The sequence below is a fragment of the Oncorhynchus nerka genome, linkage group LG24, assembly GCF_034236695.1.
Source record: "Oncorhynchus nerka isolate Pitt River linkage group LG24, Oner_Uvic_2.0, whole genome shotgun sequence".
NCBI lineage: Eukaryota > Metazoa > Chordata > Actinopteri > Salmoniformes > Salmonidae > Oncorhynchus > Oncorhynchus nerka.
The window spans coordinates 32,424,888-32,446,726 of record NC_088419.1 but is presented as its reverse complement, the minus strand read 5'-3'; the positions used below and the strand labels follow the sequence as shown (position 1 = coordinate 32,446,726).

General features: G+C 42.2%; 1 protein-coding gene across 2 annotated transcripts in view; it reads right to left on the bottom strand.

The window, feature by feature from the left end:
• Window positions 1-21,839, bottom strand: part of jag2b (jagged canonical Notch ligand 2b) — a 99,158-nt gene that overhangs the window by 45,674 nt on the left and 31,645 nt on the right. For both annotated transcript variants that reach the window (XM_029631569.2, XM_029631570.2), the window contains exons 3-6: window positions 20,427-20,481; window positions 12,084-12,341; window positions 8,168-8,228; window positions 3,514-3,644 (exon numbers count right to left, since the gene is read on the bottom strand). In XM_029631569.2, coding sequence (XP_029487429.2) covers window positions 3,514-3,644; window positions 8,168-8,228; window positions 12,084-12,341; window positions 20,427-20,481 — 505 coding nt within the window. The remainder of the gene's footprint in view (window positions 1-3,513; window positions 3,645-8,167; window positions 8,229-12,083; window positions 12,342-20,426; window positions 20,482-21,839) is intronic.

The following is a 21,839-nucleotide window of genomic DNA, read 5'->3' as shown; positions in this document are numbered from 1 at the left end:
TGTCTGTTCTTTTGCCCATCTTAATCCCTCTCTTTTATTGGCCAGTCAGATATGCATTTTTCTTTGCAACTCTGCCTAGAAGGCCAGCATCCTGGAGTTGCCTCTTCACTGCTGACGAGACTGGTGTTTTGCAGGTACCATTTAATGAAGCTGCTAGTTGAGGACTTGAGGCATCCGTTTCTCAAATTAGACACTAATGTACTTGTCCTCTTGCTCAGTTGTGCACCAGGGCCTCCCACTCTTTCTATTCAGGTTAGAGACAGTTTGCGCTGTTCTGTGAAGGCAGCAGTACAGAGTTGTACAAGATCTTCAGTTTCTTGGTAATTTCTCTCATGGAATAGCCTTCATTTCTCAGAACAAGAATAGACTGACGAGATTCAGAAAGGTCATATCTGGCCATTTTGAGCCTGTAATCGAACCCACAAATGCTGATGCTCCAGATACTCAACTAGTCTAAAGAAGGTCAGTTGTATTGCTTCTTTAACCTCTTCAACCTATGGGGGCGCTATGTCATTATTGGATAAAAAAACGTGCCCGTTTTAAGCGCAATATTTTGTCACGAAAAGATGCTCGACTATGCATATAATTGGCAGCTTTGGAAAGAAAACACTGACGTTTTCAAAACTGCAAAGATATTATCTGTGAGTGCCACAGAACTCATGCTACAGGCGAAACCAAGATATAACCTCAAACAGGAAATGAGCAGAATTTTTGAGGCTCTGTTTCCCATCGTCTCCTTATATGGCTGTGAATGTGCCATGAATGAACCTAAGTTCTCTGCCATTCGTCCAAGATGTCTGCAGCATTGTGACGTATTTGTAAGCATATCATTGGAAGATTGACCATAAGAGACTACATTTACCAGGGGTCCGCCCGGTGTCCTGTGTCGAAATTATTGCGTAATCTCTAGGTCCATGCGCGTTCCATTTCTTCAGAAGAGAAAGTCAACTGCCACGATGGATTTATCGTCGATAGATATGTGAAAAACACCTTGAGGATTGATTCTAAACATCGGTTTGCCATGTTTCTGTCGATATTATGGAGTTAATTTGGAAAAAAATTCGCGTTTTAATTACTTAATTTTCGTTTTTTTTCTTACCCAAACGTGATGGAGAAAACGGAGCGATTTGTCAACACAAATAATCTTTTTGTAAAAACTGAACATTTGCAATCTAACTGAGAGTCTCCTCATTGAAAACATTGAAGTTCTTCAAAGGTAAATGATTTTATTTGAATGTTTCTGGTTTTTGTGAAAATGTTGCTTGCTGAATGTCAGGCATAATCCTATGCTAGGCTATCAATAGTGTTACACAAATGCTTGTTTTGCAATGGTTGAGAAGCATATTTTTGAAAATCTGAGATGACAGTGTTGTTAACCTCTTACTCCTACCCCCTACTTTTTCGAACATTCTGTTAAAAATCGCGCAACAGTTCAGCGCCCTGCTACTCATGCCAGGAATATAGTATATGCATATGATTAGTATGTGTGGATAGAAAACACTCAGACGTTTCTAAAACTGGTTAAATCACGGCTGTGACTATAACAGAAGGTGCGTTTCATCGAAAAGCGCAGGAAAATCTGATCACTGAAAATGGGAAAATATATCCATGCGCCACATGAACCTAATGTTGAATAGAAACCACATTAAATGGGGCCGAGGTTGCAATACCTACAGCTTCCACACGATGTCAGTCTTGTCATTTGCCTGGGCTTTGTTTCTTGGTCAAACGGACATGAGGCAGCGCATTTCTTCCGGTCTCCGACCGGATATTTTGGTTGAGATTTACCGGGACATTATTTCAAGACGTACAGCTATAGAATATACATCGCCTCGTGATCAATTTGATCGATTATTAACGTTTACTAATACCTAAAGTTGCATTACAACAGTATTTCGAAGTGTTTTGTGAAAGTTTATCGACGACTTTATTAATTTTAAAAAATGACGTGTTATAAAACGCTGTTTTTTTCCTTGATTACACAGTCTTCATAGATCGATATCTAGGCTATATATGGACCGATTTAATCGAAAAAAATACCCAATAGTGATGTTTATGGGACATCTAGGAGTACCAACAAAGAAGATTGTCAAAGGTAATGAATGTTTTATATTTTCTTTGTGCGTTTTGTGTAGCGCCGACTATGCTAATTATTTTGTTTACGTCCCGTGGGTCTTTTGGTGTGTTGCATGCTATCAGATAATAGCTTCTCATGCTTTCGCCGAAAAGCATTTGAAAAATCTGACTTGTTGGCTGGATTCACAACGAGTGTAGCTTTAATTCAGTACCCTGCATGTGTGATTTAATGAACATTTGAGTTTTAACGAGTGCTATTAGCATTTAGCGTAGCGCATTTGCATTTCCAGATGTCTAGATGGGACGTCTGCGTGTCGGGGGGACGCAAGAGGTTAACAAAAGGCTAAGCTTGAGAGCAAATAGATTTATTTCATTTCATTTGCGATTTTCATGAATAGTTAACGTTGCGTTATGCTAATGAGCTTGCGGATAGATTTACACAATCCTGGATGCAGGTTTCTTTCAAAGCTAAACGTGACGCAGAAAACGGAGCGATTTGTCCTAAACAAATAATTTTTTTGTAAAAACTGAACATTTGCTATCTAACTGAGAGTCTCCTCATTGAAAACATCTGAAGTTCTTCAAAGGTTAATTATTTTTATTTGAATGTTTTTCTGGTTTTGTGAAAATGTTGCCTGCTGAATGCTAACACTAAATGCTACGCTAGCTATCAATACTGTTACACAAATGCTTGTTTTGCTATGGTTGAGAAGCATATTTTGAAAATCTGAGATGACAGTGTTGTTAACAAAAATCTAAGCTTGAGAGCTAGCATATTGATTTTATTTCATTTGCGATTTTCATGAATAGTTAACGTTGCGTTATGGTAATGAGCTTGAGGCTGTATACACGATCCCGGATCCGGGATGGCTCGTCGCAACAGATTAATCAGCAAAACAGTTTTCAGCTGTGCTAACATAATTGCAAAGTGTTTCCTAATCATCAATTTGCCTTTTAAAATTATAAACTTGGATTAGCTAACAACATGCTATTGGAACACAAGAGTGATGGTTGCTCATAATGGGCCTCTGTACCCCTACATAGATATTCCATTTAAAACAAAACTCTGCCGTTTCCAGCTATATTAGTCATTTACAACATTAACAATGTCTATACTGTATTTATCAATTTGATGTTATTTTAATTGTTTTGCTTTTCTTTCAAAAACATGGACATTTCTAAGTGACCCCAAACTTTTGAACAGTAGTGTATACACACACAGTATAATATGCGCATGCATCCAAACTGGTCATGGTCAGTCCGTATTCCACGCTACCTTTGTTACATGCACCAGGTATTGTCGTCAGACCTCAATCACAAATGACTGGGAAAGACTGGCATCTACCTGGGTGGAAACGTCCCTTTTAAAATGTACAGTATTTGACTTGATTTCACTTAAAATGCAAGCCATGGTGTGCATGTGCGCCTATGCCTTACCTTTGTCACACAGCAGGCCTCCCCAGTTGCGCTCACAGCTACATTGCCAGGGTATGACACAGGTCCCGTGAACACAGCCTGGGTAGGGGACACACTCGTCACAGAACTGGCCCTGCCAGCCATAGTTGCACCTATGGACATCAAGGGCAAGCGTCATCAACACACACATGGTCATTAGGGCACGCAATGGAAAACGGTTGTCACAGAATGAGCATGTCTCATGGGACAAGTCCAGGTAGACAATGTTTCAGTAAGTTTTCCGCTGAAAAAGTCAGGCTATTGTCAATCGCAAACCAATCCGTGAACCCTTTGGCTGCACTTGTGGATCTGAGAGGATTGAATAAGTGTAAAGCATTGTATGAATAAGCTCACCTTTTCCTTGTAATAGGCGAGGTGGAATTGTAGACAATGCTTAGAGCTATACAACCCTTTCAAATCGTGCATAGGGGGTAGGAGCTTAGTTGGGATTGGGCGAAAGAGCAAGTAATTCTAAATGAATCCAACCTCTTTTCACCCATCCCTCCATCCATCAAGGCCTTATGCCAACTAATCTTAGCAGAACATTCCAGGGCACTAGAGGTTAAGAATACTTCCATAGTTCCATAGGGGCCAATACCGTTGGGGGGAGGTTCCTAGGCTGTTGTGGCGGTACGCGGTGTGTGTGGTGAGTCAAAGCATCAGTGCGTGTGTGTGCACCAATCATTTCACACAGCAGCACCCTGCTATTCCAAGGCCAGTGGTTTTCCGATACGGAGCAGTCAGTCAGCCCAGCTGTCTTGTCAGTTTTGGAGCGGCTGGGGGTATTTTGAGCCTTGCTCTCCTGCAGCACCGGCACGTCCAGCTGCTGCTCCTCTCACAGGCAAGGTCTCCATAACTCTGCTAGCCGCATACCTAGCATGCTGCTCCTCCACTGTATAGGAGGCTTGAGAAGTGTCCTGTTAGCAGTAGCTCAAACACAAGTACAACATGACCAATTGCAGCTGTGCGAATATTTATGCTAACAGCTAGAGCAGAGTTGCCAAACTAATTTTGCCACGCGGGCCGCATGGCACCAATGTCTGGAGGGCTGCACTTAAAATGTATTATATTTCCTCAGTGTCAAAATTTGCCTAAAATTGTCTTTAGCTTTCATTTTGATAACTGTTAGCAAGCTAAACAGAGTGAAAAGACTATCCTTTCTATACATTTTCAATTTGTTCATTTCAATGTGGGACGGATTGAATGGGCTTGCATGTTTGACACCCCCGCCAAGGATGTGCACTTGCTGTAAGGCTAATGCTACGCTAACAGGGGTAAAATTCCTCAGGCTAACAGTTCGTTAGATCTTTTGCACGGTTGAAGTCAGTTAATTTGCATCGGAGGCCAGTAAACGGTTTCCATTCTTCCATTGTTGTCATGGTAAGAGCATAAATAGCTTCAATCTTACTCTGTATTTCAAAGGTTTTAGACATTTAGGCCCATTCTCCATTTATACTCAAACTAAAAAGACATTTCTGCATAAAGTATAGCCATTTAAAAAAAAATCCAGAATCAAATTCAAATGTATTTCCACACTCATTATAAATGTGCTTTACAGTAGTAGACCCTAAAGAGCAAGAAACAAACTATGCTTAGCTTCACTATAGCTGTGAATGTCTCCAGCCTACACATCAAATATGGCTCCAGTCCAAATCCACCTCTAATGACTCCTTTGAGGTATCCAAAATAGCCCCTGCCTCCCCTTCTCCCACTGGAGATCTTTCCAAACTCTCTGTGCCTACGAGGCTGCCCAAGGGCGATTGCGTGTATATTTAAACTTAAGTGTACACTCGGCTCATGGCGTTGCCAGGTTACGCGTTTACTAGTAATATCACATAGTATATTTCCAGAACCCTATAGACCAATTTTTCACATTTGTTATTTTTTCCCCCAGAAATGAATGCTTATGGGTACCTTTGTGTCTGTAAAATGACTATTATTAGATTTTAGATTAAAATGGGTTGTCAAAACATCTATACTTATCCATTGTGAAAATTACATTCCAGCTAAACGTGTATTTTACATACAGATCTTATATTACTGTGTGTGAGATAAACGTCTCTCCCCGCAAAAAAAAGAAGAAATGTCCTCACTGTCAACTGCGTTTATTTTCAGCAAACTTAACATGTAAATATTTGTATGAACATAAGATTCAACAACTGAGACAAACTGAACGAGTTCCACAGACATGTGACTAAGAGAAATGGAATAATGTGTCCCTGAACAAAAGGCAGGGGGGAGATCAAAACCAGAAGTCAGTCAGTATCATTAGGTACTGCAGTGCATCTCCTCATGGACTGCACCAGATTTTCCAGTTATTGTGGTGAGATGTTGCCCCACTCTTCCACCAAGGCACCTGCAAGTTCCCGGACATTTCTGGGGGAATGGCCCTAGCCCTCACCCTCAGATCCAACAGGTCCCAGACGTGCTCAATGGGATTGAGATCCGGGCTCTTCGCTGGCCATGGCAGAACACTGACATTCCTGTCTTGCAGGAAATCATACACAGAACAAGCAGTATGGCATTGTCATGCTGGAGGGTCATGTCAGGATGAGCCCATATGAGGGAGGATGTCTTCCCTGTAACGCACAGCGTTGAGATTGTCTGCAATGACAACAAGCTCAGTCCGATGATGCTGTGACACCACCCCAGCCCATGACAGACCCTCCAACTCGATCACCCTCCAGAGTAAAGGCCTCGGTGTAATGCTCATTCCAGCGACAATAAATGCAAATCTGACCAACCCTGGATGAGACAAAACCACGACTCATCAGTGAAGAGCACTTTTTGCCAGTCCTGTCTAGCGACGGTGGGTTTGTGTCCATAGGCGACGCTGTTGCCTGGTGAGGACCTGCCTTTACAGGCCTACGGCACGTTCATGCAGAGGAGCCGGGACACGGGTAATCTTTCTTGGTGTTTTTCAGAGTCAGTACAAAAGCCTCTTTAGTGTCTTTAGTTTTTATAACTGTGACCTTAATTGCCTACCGTCTGTAAGAGGTTAGTGTCTTGACGACCGTTTCACAGGTGCATGTTCATTAATTGTTTATGGTTCATTGAACAAGCATGGGAAACAGTGTTTAAACCCTTTACAATGAAGATCTGTGAAGTTATTTGGATTTTTACGAATTCTCTTTGAAAGACAGTGTCCTGAAAAAGGGCCGTTTCTTTTTTCACTGATATACACGCATACTTTTAAATAATTTTAAAAAACTTAAAATATTTGCATAACTTTAAAGTAATTTGTGACATTTGACTGTGTCAAACATTGCAGTGCTACTTTTTTCTCTGCAAGTGAGGCAGATATAGCATTTTCAAAAGAGACTATGATTGTCGCTCTGAAATTAAACTTGTCTGTCACTAAACAATCCCCATGCCATGATTGGATATATAGGGTTTTGGAATTAAACTTCACAGGTAGGCGCATATGCTCAGGGTGGCACGTTGGGTCCAATTTGAGCCTCTGTTACACTTTGACTAATGCTAGAGTCCGTTTAAGAACAGAGGTTGCAAAATACCATGAGTAGTCGAGGAGCATTGTAAGGGCTCAACAATGTGTCAGGAAAAGTCTATTGCTTCGACCAATATAACATGTGTATCCACCAACACAGTAAACCGCTGCAGCTCAAGACCTCGTCTTGAGGTCTTATTTTTTTATATCTGTACTGTCGGAGCCCGCTGAGAGATGCCTCAAAAAAAATTTCTTTGGATCAAGTACGATGAGGCCTTTCAATTGGATTCATTACAGAGCGAGGAAATGAGGTTGCCGCTCACTCAACCCCGGCACATTCTGAGTGGCCTGTTAGCAATAATGTGGCTCGTACCAGCGCTCCCTTCCTGATGACGGCAGGGAAGCTAGTCAGTCCATCCGGTAAGACGGGGGAGTTGGTTGGGGGAATGTGGGAAGTTTAGGTGATTGACAGGATATTGTGTAATATCCTCCCTTCACAGGGAAACAAATACATCAGGCTCTCCATTCCATAGCCTTTTACACACGAACCCTTATATGGATTGAAAATGGCAGATTGGGATACTGATAAGCGCCTAAATTGGAGCGCAGTGGCTGTACAGTAACATGCTATACATGACGTCAGAGCTCACGGTCTATGCATCACATCTCTGTATGGGTCTTAACTGACAGTCATTCTGAAGAAGTTGCCCTGATCCCTACCGCTAATGGGAAACTTTTGCAAATTGTCAGATTGAGGGAAAAGCTGTAAATTATCAGGGCTCCATCTATTTTGAAAGATGACTGAGGATTAAAATAAATACCACTTTGATGTCATGCAAGCAAGCCAAACACCCACGAGTCCAAATGTGCACTTCACATTTCCATATCATAAAACTCAGTGTCAACGTTTATGATCACTATGTTTGATGTACAGTTACAAAGTGACATGGCGTTATACCCTGAGTTGCCCTGAACAGAATGAGTCAGTTGTACGTGAACACAAAATGCCGCAGGCTATATCTCAATGCACTCATGACTCCATTCTAATGTTCAGCTCAACCACAAATATTGATATCATATTTCTAAGTTACATCGTAGGCAGAAAACCTTGGTCATAAAACAATATGACGTTGTATCGCTTAGCTCAGTGCAAATGATTTGTGATAGGGAGATGTTAAAGGAGCTTACTTGCATTCCCCCGGGACTGAGCAGTCTCCATGTAACAGGTTGCAGCCTTGCTTGCAGATCGCTGTGAGAGAGAAAGAGAGGGAGTAGAGAGGGTGAACGAGAACAGAGTATTAACCTCTTGAACCTCTGGGGGCAGTATTTCATTTTTGGATGAAAAGCGTTCCCGTTTTAAACAAGATATTTTGTCAAGAAAAGATGCTCGACTATGCATATAATTGACAGCTTTGGAAAGAAAACACTGACGTTTCCAAAACTGCAAAGATATTGTCTGTGAGTGCGAAACAGGCAAAACCAAGATGAAATTTCATACAGGAAGTGAGCCAGATTTGAGGCGCTGTGTTCCAATGTCTCCTTATATGGCTGTGAATGCGCAAGGAGAGAGCCTACACTTTTGTCGTTTCCCCAAGGTGTTTGCAGCATTGTGACGTATTTGTAGGCATATCATTGTAAAATTGACCATAAGAGACGACATTTACCAGGTGTCCGCTCGGTATCCTCCGTCGTAACTATTGCGTAATCTCCAGGTGCGTGCATGTTTCCATTTTGAACAGAGGAGAAACCAAACTGCCACGAGTGACTTATCATCGAATAGATATGTGAAAAACACCTTGAGGATTGATTCTAAACAACGTTTGCCATGTTTCTGTCGATATTATGGAGTTAATTTGGAAAAAAGTTTGCGTTGTAATGACTGGATTTTCGGGGTTTTCTCAGCCAAAGGTGAACAAAACGGAGCGATTTCTCCTACACAAATAATCTTTTTGGAAAAACGGAACATTTTCTATCTAACTGAGAGTCTCCTCATTGAAAACATCCGAAGTTCTTCAAAGGTAAATGATTTTATTTGAATGCTTTTCTTATTTTTGTGAAAATGTTGCCTGCTGAATGCTAGGCTTAATGCTATGCTAGCTATCAATACTCTTACACAAATGCTTGTGTAGCTATGGTTGAAAAGCATATTTTGAAAATCTGAGATGACAGTGTTGTTAACAAAAGGCTAAGCTTGTGAGCCAATATATTCATTTCATTTGCGATTTTCATGAATAGTTAACGTTGCGTTATGGTAATGAGCTTGAGGCTATAATTACGCTCCCGGATACAGGATTGCTCGTCGCAACAGGTTAAGAGAGAGCAAGAAAGAGTAAGCAAAGGGGGGGCAGATGGAGAAGGGCTCGTTTATTTGCTTTCACTCAAAGTGCAAAACATGGACCCCCAAAGAAAACTTCTCCACCCTCCTCTAACCCCTTGACTACTAAGGTCAAATGGGGTGATTTAGTGAGCCCCGCCATCTCCCCCAAACTACCACCAACACCCGCTACCGCTTTTACACTGCAGCTAGCCCATTCTAAAAAGGCAGTCCACACCAATTACGGTAACATTTTTAAAATTAATTCTAATTCAAGTGAACAGGAGTGTTCACACTACAGTGATAATTACAGAAAGAGTGGAGAACGATAACGAGAGGTATCGTTTGGATCCCTTTCAGAGCAATTTTTTATATAGGATGACTTCGGAGAATGATAATCCACGACAAACAGCGCATCAGGCCATATTTTGACAAAACCTACTGTCCTGCTGATGTGGCTCTCTGGACATTGCAGACTGTCGAGAAGAGACCATTACTGCTCCAAATGGTTGCCCAAATCAGGCCTAGGACAGATTATTTTGCAATGAAACATTAAAACGCAGGGCTTTTAGCAGTTATTGAAATGGCATATCCACTGCAGTTTACAGTCTAGAATTCTTTACTCAAATTTTTTAAATAAAAAAATCTATAAATAAAATGCATTATTGCATTGTGGTGTTATAGCCTGGGTATGATCAAAAACCTTAATTTGGGGAGATTTGCGCTGCGTGCCGGCGGGGACTGGAGCGAAGTAAACTATCTATCGTAGGTTGTCATTTCATAATCTTATTAAAATATATACTTCACTGTAAATTCATTAGGTATTCACTCTACTGTTAGGGCTAATATTTAGCTAATGCATGATGGGTTGCATACACTTTAACCTGGGCGACACCGTCATCACGGTTCACTCTGCGCATCTATGCACCTGGCCTCTCAGCTACTTGGAATCCTCGGAAAAACTAGACTACAATCGCTTATTGTAAACTTAATTCATAGCATTATAATTACTACTACCCTATCGAGGAGAGATTCCAGCTTCCTGAATGTAAAATAGGGGTGTTTGAAAGGAGAGAGCGCACGTGATGGTGTGATCACGTTCGCCAGTGACAACATTGTTGCACTGATGCATTGCAAAATGGTTGCACAGGACAGAGGAGCACAGTGAAAAAAAGAACCCCCAAAAAATACTACCATTAGAAAAATGTAAAATCCCTTGCAAACCACTTGAGCTACGAGGAAAGCAATGGCTTGATGTAAAAGACACGCAGGCTAAACAGTGTTTGTTGTTGAATTGCTACATTTAAATATGAGTTGCAATATGTTTTCATTAGATGTACATTAAAGTATTCATTGCAGTGTCACTATGACAATGAATACACCCTGAAGCACTGAATGGTCGGTTAACACCTTATTGATAGGTCTACAGCATGGAGTAGGATGCGTCCACCAGCTGACTGACAGGTGTAGCCTACTACAGAATGATAAACACCCAGTCCTGAGACAGCCTCTGTGCCAGTGTGTGTGCATGCTATTTTCACATGACAGCTGCAGCACGAGAGGGAATACACGAGAGGGAATAGACAGGGGTGGCTAGTCTAACAAGCTTTAAAAAGGTGATCTCAGTAATATCTCTTCTCCACATAATGTCTATGATAAAGTAGTAAGTAGTAAGGGAATTTCAATCTTTGAGGTGAAATTAAAATGGACAACATGCTTTAGAGACCGTTCAACTAGCAGCTGCCAAGCATGTGCCCTTTTGCCCTACTACGAAAAATGTGCCTTCGCAGATTAAATGGATTTTTGGAATTTTCTGAAATACTTTATTTTATGAATTGCACATTAAAATGCCAATTTCTTGAATCTCAGAAAAGACCACCTCCCCAAGAGTGCACTCGTCAGACTTCATGTAGTGGCCACTGGGACACTTGAATACTGGTAGGAAGCTACTTTGAGTTGGATGTGTCACACTGTTAGGGACAAAGAACGGCTCAATTTGACTGCTTGCCAGTAAGAGATATCAGCAACAGAGCAAATTCAAATCAAGTAAAAAACACGTTTGTTTCAAAAGCATAGCTAAATAGCATATCTACATCATTCACTCGGAGTCACTGGCACTAGCTTGCGGTCTCAGTTGTAGAAAATAAAATAGGCTTATATAAATGTTGACATTTTGGCTGCAGAGGCTGTTGGCATGTTATGAATTTTGAGTTGTGAATAATGAAAGTCAGGGCACCTGCCTCCCTTTAGGTCCCTGATGGACATTATTTATGGTCAGAGTGGCCTAGCCGGCCATCTTCAGTGTATACAATTTTTCTTTTAAAGAAATAGAAGGTACTCTGAGGTCAAAAATAATATAACAGTAGTTTAAGCATCTGAAATTACTTCTTTCAAGAGCATGATCAGGAAAGAAACGAATGCAGTCATAGACTAAAACAATTGGAATTTAATGTAAAAATAAATAAATAAATAAAAAAATCGCTGAAATGTTACAATATAGCAGCTTTAAACTGACTACATTCTATCGGAAGCATGTACTCCGCAGATCAAAGAGGATTACCAATGGACTATAAAAATCAGGGGAGCGGGCCATTTACATTTATCAAGCAGCAGAGGCCATAGAGCGGCTTTTAATAAAAAGGCCACTGTTTATACCTATAGCACTTGGACTAAAGAGCTCAGAGCTTGCTAGCATGCGCAGTACCCATATACAATTGCCACCTGATGGAATTTGTCCCCTCCCCCGCTGAATTGGGATCACATGCTAACGTGCCAAGATCGCCAACTCACCCGTCTGGCAGTCTTCGCCCATCCATCCCTCCAGGCACACGCGGTTGCCGGACTGCTCGCAGCGGTAGTGGCCGAAGTAGTCGTCACGTGGCCGGCACTGCTTGTTGCACTTGCTGCCGTAGTAGTTCTCGTCACACTTGAGACGGATGCGGTACTCGAGGCGCGCCACGGGCCCATCGTGCTGGATGGTCTGCCAGTGGTCGCCAGGGTTGATCATGCCTGTGTGGATGCTCCGCTCAATCAGCAGCTCCTCGTCATCTGCCAAAAAAGGAAGATTAAAATGAAAGTTTCAGGTTATGAAGAAAAACATTTTAAATGGTCCTGACGGTCAATGGAATTGTCAACAGAGAATGGCATTTGCACGGGTGTAAGTGTAATCAAGGTATAACATGTTAGTATTCATTAAAATTGAAGTTTGTTAGATCAGGTTAAATTGTCAATTTGCAGTCTGATTTACTTTATTATAGTCATTATAAAATCAGAGGCATCTGAGAAGATGGGCAAGCCAGCGGTGGCAAACTAGCCCAGCAGGCAGAATCTGAGCCCATTTAATCACACCCGTGAGAGGTTAAAGTAAAGAAGAAAAACAAAACAAGGAAACTCAACATTAACTAGACAGAAAGTACGTAGAATTTCTAATGGACCTATACATTTTCAAATTGATTTTTGATTGATTCAAATTGATTTTGACAAACAAAATTGGTCCGCCAAAAAATCTGTGCAGCCCTCCATTGAATTTCAAAACCCCAATATGGCCCTCGAACCAAAAGGTTAGCCCACCCCTGGCCTAAAGCTTAATATAGTTGGTGACCCTTGACCTAGTGCATTGTCATTGATGGTTGCAAGAATACACCAGGACTGCGCATCAATAAAATTGATTCCTTGTTACCATTGGTAAATAGGATTCTACTTTATTGCTTCCAACAATTCGATCAGTGATAATGAGACTGGAAAGGAAGCCAACTTTCACAAGACACAACTTGCCCCGATTAACCTGGGAAGACCTGCCACATCCAATTCAGCAGTGTCCAAATTATTATCTCACTAGCTCATACAGAAACAACCAACAAAGAGTAGATTAAAATCTGTGGTGTGAGGGAGATGCTCACATGGTGGTCCAGTCGGCAAATGACCACCTGAATTTGAAGTACCCAACTCAATCTATAGCAAAACAACCATTTTGCTATCCTCAGTGGTGTATGCTAATACCGCTATGCTCTTTGCATCCAAACAGGCATTGCTGTTTATTGGGGGGGGGGGGGTGGTGGAAAGGTGCTAGCCCGCAGCATGCTACGCTCACAATTACTATTCAATCTCCCTGCTCGGCCAACTCCGACAATGAAGGCACTATCACAGTGGGATCAGAGACGACGAACAGACGCTGTGGAAATAGGGGGCCTGCGATTTCCTCTGCCCCGGGCTGCCCCGCCTCCCTTGCGTTCCTTTACAACACATATCCCAATCTCATGAGCGCGCGCACACACACCTTCCTCTGACAACATCGGACAAATTAAGCAACAATAACAGAAATAACCCCCAGTGCTTCCAGACAGAGAACAATGGCCCCCGGGCAGCGCTGTTCAGTGTCTAAACACTGAGCCGTCCACAGCACATCCTGCTTGATAAACAACGCAAACAGCCTTTCAGGCTCTTTCCTGAGGTCCCCGGGGGCCCTACTGAATGACATAATGTTGGTGAGTCAACACACACGCTAAATCTTATTGTGCCTCTGGTCATCACATGCATATATACATACCCTTTGAAAGTCAAGACATGGCAATAGGTGACATGTCTGGTGAGTATAAAAGCCATGGAAGAAGACATTTTCAGCTTCCAGAAATTGTGTACAGATCCTTGCGACATGGGGCCATGCATTATGCTGAAACATGAGGTGATGGCACAACAATAGCCCTCAAGAGCTAGCGTCACCATCTCGGTGCATTCAAATTACCATTGATAAAATGCAATTGTGTTAGTTGTTCATATTACCACATTACATCGAGGTGGCTTTTGGTAGAGAAATTAACATTAAATTCTCTGGCAACAGCTTTGGTGGACATTCCTGCAGTCAGCATGCCAATTGCACTCCCTCAAAACTTGAGACATCTGTGGCATTGTGTCGAGTGACAAAACTGCACATTTAATTGGCCTTTTATTGTACCCCCTGTGTAATGATCATGCTATTAAATCAGCTTCTTGATATGCCACACCTGTCAATAAACTAATTCACCCCACCACGTTCATTGAACGTCTCATTACAAAATGCCCAGTGCTGCTATAACAGCCTCCACTCTTCTGGGAAGGCTTACCACTACATGTTGGAACATCGCTGAGGAGAATTGCTTCCATTCAGCCTCAAGAGCATTAGTGAGGTCGGCAGTCCAATTTATCGCAAAGGTGTTCGATGAGGTTGAGGTCAGGGCTCTGTGCAGGCCAGTCAAGTCCTTCCACACCAATCTTGACTAACCATTTTTTTTAATGGATCTCGCTTTGTGCACAGCGGCATTGTCATACTGAAAATAGGAAAGGCCCTTCCACAAACTTGGAAGCACAGAATCGTCTGGAATGTCATTGTATGCTGTAGCGGTACAATTTCCCTTCACTGGAACTAAGGGGCCTAGCCCGAACCATGAAAAACCACCCCAGACCATTACTACTCCAAACTTTAGTTGGCACTATGCATTGGGGCAGGTTGCGATCTCCTGGCATCCGTCAAACACGGATTTGTCCGTCAGACTGCCAGATGGTGAAGCGTGATTCATAACTCCAGAGAACGCGTTTACACTGCTCCAGAGTCCAATGGCGGCGAGCTTTATGCCACTCCAGCCGACGCTTGGCATTGCGATCTTAGGCTTGTGTGCAGCTGCTCGGTCTTGGAAAGCATTTCACGAAGCTCCTGACGAACAGTTATTGTATGGATGTTACTTCCAGAGGCAGTTTGGAACTCAGTAGTGAGTGTTGCAACTGAGGACTGACGATTTCTACATGCACTCAGCGGTCCCGTTCTGTGAGCTTGTGTCGCCTACCACGTTGCGGCTGAGCCGTTATTGCCCCTACACCTTTCCACTTCACAATTATAGCACTTACTGTTGACTGGGGCAGCTCTAGCAGGGCAGAAATTTGACAAACTGACTTGCTGGAAAGGTGGCATCTTATGTAGGTGCCACGTTGAAAGTCATTCTACTGTCAGTACGGGACATTCTACTGCCAATATTTGTCTATGGAGATTGCATGGCTGTGTACTCAATTTTATACACAGGTCAGCAACGGATGTGGCTGAAATAGCCGAATCCACTAATTTGAAGGGGTGTCCACATAGATTTGGCCATGTGTACTTAGATATCTAGTGTATTCCAAAAGTTCAGACCACGTGACGTTACAGCTTTATATATTTTTTTATTTTTTATTTCACCTTTATTTAACCAGGTAGGCTAGTTGAGAACATGTTCTCATTTGCAACTGCGACCTGGCCAAGATAAAGCATAGCAGAGTGAACAGACAACAGAGTTACACATGGAGTAAACAATTAACAAGTCAATAACACAGAGAAAAAAAGGGGAGTCTATATACAATGTGTGCAAAAGGCATGAGGATAGGCGAATAATTACAATATTGCAGATTAACACTGGAGTGATAAATGATCAGATGATCATGTAGAGGTAGAGATATTTGTGTGCAAAGGAGCAGAAAAGTAAATAAATAAAAACTGTGGGGATGAGGTAGGTGAAAATGGGTGGGCTATTTACCAATAGATTATGTACAGCTGCAGCGATCGGTTAGCTGCTCAGATAGCTGATGTTTGAAGTTGGTGAGGGAGATAAGTCTCCAACTTCAGCGATTTTTGCAATTCGTTCCAGTCACAGGCAGCAGAGTACTGGAACGAAAGGCGGCCGAATGAGGTGTTGGCTTTGGGGATGCTCAATGAGATACACCTGCTGGAGCGCGTGCTACGGATGGGTGTTGCCATCGTGACCAGTGAGCTGAGATAAGGCGGAGCTTTGCCTAGCATGGCCTTGTAGATGACCTGGAGCCAGTGGGTCTGGCGACGAATATGTAGCGAGGCCCAGCCGACTAGAGCATACAAGTCGCAGTGGTGGGTAGTATAAGGTGCTTTAGTGACAAAACGGATGGCACTGTGATAAACTGCATCCAGTTTGCTGAGTAGAGTGTTGGAAGCCATTTTGTAGATGACATCGCCGAAGTCGAGGATCGGTAGGATAGTCAGTTTTACTAGGGTAAGCTTGGCAGCGTGAGTGAAGGAGGCTTTGTTGCGGAATAGAAAGCAGACTCTTGATTTGATTTTCGATTGGAGATGTTTGATATGGGTCTGGAAGGAGAGTTTGCAGTCTAGCCAGACACCTAGGTACTTATAGGTGTCCACATATTCAAGGTCGGAACCATCCAGTGTGGTGATGCTAGTCGGGCAAGCGGGTGCAGGTAGCGATCGGTTGAAAAGCATGCATTTGGTTTTACTAGTGTTTAAGAGCAGTTGGAGGCCACGGAAGGAGTGTTGTATGGCATTGAAGCTCGATTGGAGGTTAGATAGCACAGTGTCCAATGACGGGCCGAAAGTGTATAGAATGGTGTCGTCTGCGTAGAGGTGGATCAGGGAATCGCCCGCAGCAAGAGCAACATCATTGATATACACAGAGAAAAGAGTCGGCCCGAGAATTGAACCCTGTGGCACCCCCATAGAGACTGCCAGAGGACCGGACAACATGCCCTCCGATTTGACACACTGAACTCAAAAGTAATTGGTGAACCAGGCAAGGCAGTCATCCGAAAAACCGAGGCTACTGAGTCTGCCGATAAGAATATGGTGATTGACAGAGTCGAAAGCCTTGGCAAGGTCGATGAAGACTGCTGCACAGTACTGTCTTTTATCGATGGCGGTTATGATGTCGTTTAGTACGGTGGGATTCGAGATGGTCAGTGACCTGTCTAAAATGAATTAAAAATAACTTATTTCCCTCACCAATCTACACACAACTCCACCATAATGACAAAGCAAAAACTGGTTTGTAGACATTTTTGCACATTAAAAAAAAAAAAAAAACAGAATACCTTATTTTACACAAGAACTTTTGCTATTAAACTCTAAATTGAGATCAGGTTTCCAGTGAACATCCTTGAGAGGTTTCTACAACTTGGAGTCCACCTGGGGTAAATTCAATTGATTGGACATGATTTGAAAAGGCACACACCTGTCTTTATAAGGTGCCACAGTTGACAGTGCATGCATGTCAGAGCAAAAACCAAGCCATGAGGTCGAAGGAATTGTCCGTAGAGCTCCGAGACAGGATTGTGTCGAGGCACAGATCTGGGGAATGGGACCAAAAAAATGTATGCAGCATTCAAGGTCCCCAAGAACAGTGGCCTCCATCATTCTTAAAACGGAAGACGTTTGGAACTACCAAGACTCTACCTAGAGCTGGCTGCCCGGCCAAAATGTGTAATTGGGGGAGAAAGGTCTTGGTCAGGGAAGTGCGCAAGAACCCGTTGGTCACTCTGACAGAGTTTCAGAGTTCCTCTGTGGAGATGGGAGAACCTTCCAGAAGAAGGACAGCCATCTCTGCAGCACTCCACCAATCATGGTCGAGTGACCAGACGGAAGCCACTCCTTAGTAAAAAGACACGACAGCCCGCTTGGAGTTTACCAAAAGGCACCTAAAGAGTGTGTCAGACCGTGAGAAACAAAATTCTCTGGTCTGATGAAACCAAGATTGAACTCTTTGCCCTGAATGCAAAGTGTCACATCTGGAAGAAACCTGGCACCATCCCTATGGGGAAGCATGGTGACAGCATCATGCTGTGGGGGTGTTTTTCAGTGGCAGGATCAAGGTAGCGATGAATGGAGTAAAGTACAGAGAGATCCTTGTTGAAAACCACTATTCAGACCTTTTCATTGTTAATACATTTGCAAGAATTTCCCCCCAAAATGTTTTTGTTTTGTCATTATGGGGTGTGTAGGCACGTGAAAAAAAATCTAAATCAATTTTAATTGAGGCTGTAACAAAAATGTGGAAAAAGTCAAGGGGTGTAAATACTTTGAAGGCACTGTACATATGATTATTACATTTTGCTATATCAAAGTGTCTTATAAGATGCATGAAACTAATAATAAAATAAATCAAATCATAGCAGCAGCTCTGTCAGTGAGTTAATTAATGTGGATGCCACATACTTTGCAGTTTGGCAGCCATTAGAGCATGGTGACATTAGCATGGGGCTAAAGGGCTAGCGCCGCAGCGCTACTTAGCCAGTAGCTAGCCAACCCAGTCAGCTTATATCTGCCTTAATGGCTTACAGCCACACTATTTTAATTTCAAGACAGGACCAATGTCCCGTTTGCATCGTGATGCGGTATGTCAACGTCATGCAATATTGTTGTTTCACAAAGCAAGACAAGCTGGAGGAGAGTCTGTCAGAGGTTTAATTTGGGAGAATGTTAAAAGGGCATTTTCATTTAAGACAGGAGAAACATATCGTTTCAGTTGATAAAATATGTTTTGTTTAGTTACTTTTTCCTCAACTTGTTTCTAAAAGCTAGGCTTTACTGTAGCTAGCAACCTCCACCTAATAATCCTCAAACAAAAAACACCACTACCATCACAATAATCTAAAAAGGGGGAGGCAAACAGAAAGTATAAATTGGCTTAAATGTCAATGTGTATTATTTTTTTTAACAAAACAATATTCACTTACAGCAACAGGTAATTGTTTACAAGTTGCTAGCTATCCCGTAAACCCATCGTGGAAAACCACAAATGTTCTTCTGTGGTTTGGTAACTTCCTGTTCTTCGATGGACTCTGGACGGACTGAAGACGCACAGTATACGTTTCGAAACGGAGCCTACAACTACAAGGGGGCATTGGAATTCCTCTCCATTGTGGAGAGCGCCCATTGAAATGATTGACATCCGGCGCAAAGTAATGGATTGCCTATGGTTAATGTGAATGACGCACCAGGCCGTGGCCAGACACTTATGAAAAACAGATGAAATTGACATTAGTTCATCAAAAGTAACAAGTTGCATAATAAAAACAAGTGTGCATGCTCTTCCGTACTATGTCCGTCAACATATGAGCCACTGAAAAGCCATTGGATGATACATTTGACAGATTTATACAAGCTCTGTGGCCGCTGCCTAAACACAAAGTCAGTACCTGCAGCATTCACCAGGATACACAATCAGAATGCATTCAGTAGTCTGCAGTTAGTAGTACATTCAGGAGGACAGCCGTGGGACCATGCGCACAGACACACACTAGCATCCATCACCTCTGCTCACAACCTATATTCCTCCATCAGTTCTGCCTCTTCCTCACAACATTTCCTCAAGCAGTAAAAAGGGGAGATGGGAGCACACCCAGAGGACGGCCCAGGGAGAAAACAGGATACAGCTGCCAAGTGGCAGACCCTCGGAGCTAAAAACCCACACAAGTTTTTCTGAAGCCATTTCCACCAATAGGCCTATAGATTGTTATGCAGGGTAGGAGCAGACCAGTCTGTGCGAGGTGGTTAACAGTATCTGACAAAATGTTCTACAACCACTTGATTTGTGGTCGGGACTTGGAAGTAGTGCCGAGTGGCATATGACCCCAATACTATCAAAAAAACATTAAAAAAATAGTTTGTGCCCATGTGGCAAAAGTGGGGCAAACACACACACGTGTAATTGCGCACACACTCAGGATGAACGCTTTGTTCAATTATCATATATAAAAAAAGTAGAACTGTAGGATTTATTACGCAAATAAAAAGTGAATGAATTTAGATTTTTGTTTTTTATTGTGGAGCCCATGGCACTCCATGTGTTTTCGTCGAGGCAAGCCAGGATATTTCCAGATATCTGAACCACCCATTGCAACACACCTAACCCTCTTATCGCCCTAGAGGAGTGGTATATTTCATCTCAAATTGCATCGCTTCTATTAATCTAAACTCTGTGGGACTAAAACAATGGCCACCTAGCTACCCTCGGATGTTCCCTTTGATCAGGTAGGACTATTACGATTGGAAAGTGGAGACGTTACAAAATCTTGACAAACATCACTAGAGATACTTTGCTAGCATTAAACTCAGTCTCCAAAATGGCAGATATTTGCAATGGCTAATCAACTGCTAATCAACAGTAAATAAGAGAATTGTTTTACTTCCCACAGTTAGCCATGATGATTAACTAGCCAGCTAATACAGTTCACCGTTAGCAAATGCGCCAACTCTATTCCTCCAGTTACAGTAGCGCTAACGTGTTAATAAAGTGTCTCCAAAAATTGAACGGTGGTAACCATGGTAATGGCAAAGAAAGGGTGAGTGGCTGTATGCAATTCTGTACTCACTGTTGCGGGTGGAGTTGTCCCAGTCCCAGGCCTCCACGATGAGGGAGTACGCCCGCTAGATAGAGAGAGAGAGTCAGAACTCATGACCATCGGGGCTCTAACATATGTACATTCTGCCAAAGAGCATTATTCCTGAACTAGGAATGTGACACAGGAGCACCTTGCCTAGAAAAAGAGCCATGGGAGACACATGGCCTACGCACAGTGTGTGTGTTGAAAAATAGGGGTGTCAAATGATTAAATAAAATTAATTAGTTAACTACATAAAACCATGTGACGAAGAGTAAATCACATTTTTGTTCACGTTCAAAATGTTACCCTAATTGTGTTTAAAGATTTAAAATATTGGGTTGTAGGTACAGTGGGGAAAAACATTATTTCATCATAGGTACACTTCAACTATGACAGACAAAATGAGAAGAAAAAAAAAATCCAGAAAATCACAAATTTATTTGCAAATTATGGTGGAAAATAAGTATTTGGTCAATAACAAAAGTTGCTCAATACTTTGTTATATACCCTTTGTTGGCAATGACAGAGGTCAAACATTTTCTGTAAGTCTCTTCACAAGGTTTTCACACATTGTTGCTGTTATTTTGGCCCATTCCTCCATGCAGATCTCCTCTAGAGCAGTGATGTTTTGGGGCTGTTGCTGGGCAACACAGACTTTCAAAGACCAGGGAAGTTTTCCAATGCCTCAAAGGGCACCTATTAGTAGATGAGGGATGCAGACATTGAATATCCCTTTGAACATTAAGTTATTAATTACACTTTGGATGGTGTATCAATACACTCAGTCACTACAAAGACACACAAGTCTTAAAACCTGTTATGGCTGCGATCTCCGTACAGGGACCAACATCAGGGGAAATTTCAGAGTGACAACTAAAAATACAACTTCGTAACATTAAACATTCTTGAAAATGCAAGTGTCTTACACCCTTCAAAAGATTAGAATCTTGGTAATCACACTACGTTTTCCAAATTAAAATAGCTATTACAGAGAACAAATCCCATGCTTTTGTTTGAGAAGAGCAATCAAGAACAGAAACATTTTCCCGTCATGACAGTTTACACATTCACATCTGTAGGCAAAATGACTTACATTCTGATATCTTGCTCTTATTTCTCTTCCCGAGTGTCCCATTGATCAAATGAAGTGCCGTTTTCTTTGATAAAATAAATTTTTATAGCCTAAAATCGAAACATTTTGTAAACCGTTTGTGCTGTGAATTCCATCTCTTTCAATTTTTTTACGGAGCATTCGGCGTGATTGCCCTCTGTAAACAATCGTTTATCTAGTCATGGTGGGTTTCAGTGCATTCCTCTGGATGTTTGCAACACAGCCAAACGTCATTGTTTTTTTTGCAGGGAGTATTGACCGAAGTGAGCTGATTTGAAGACAACGATAAA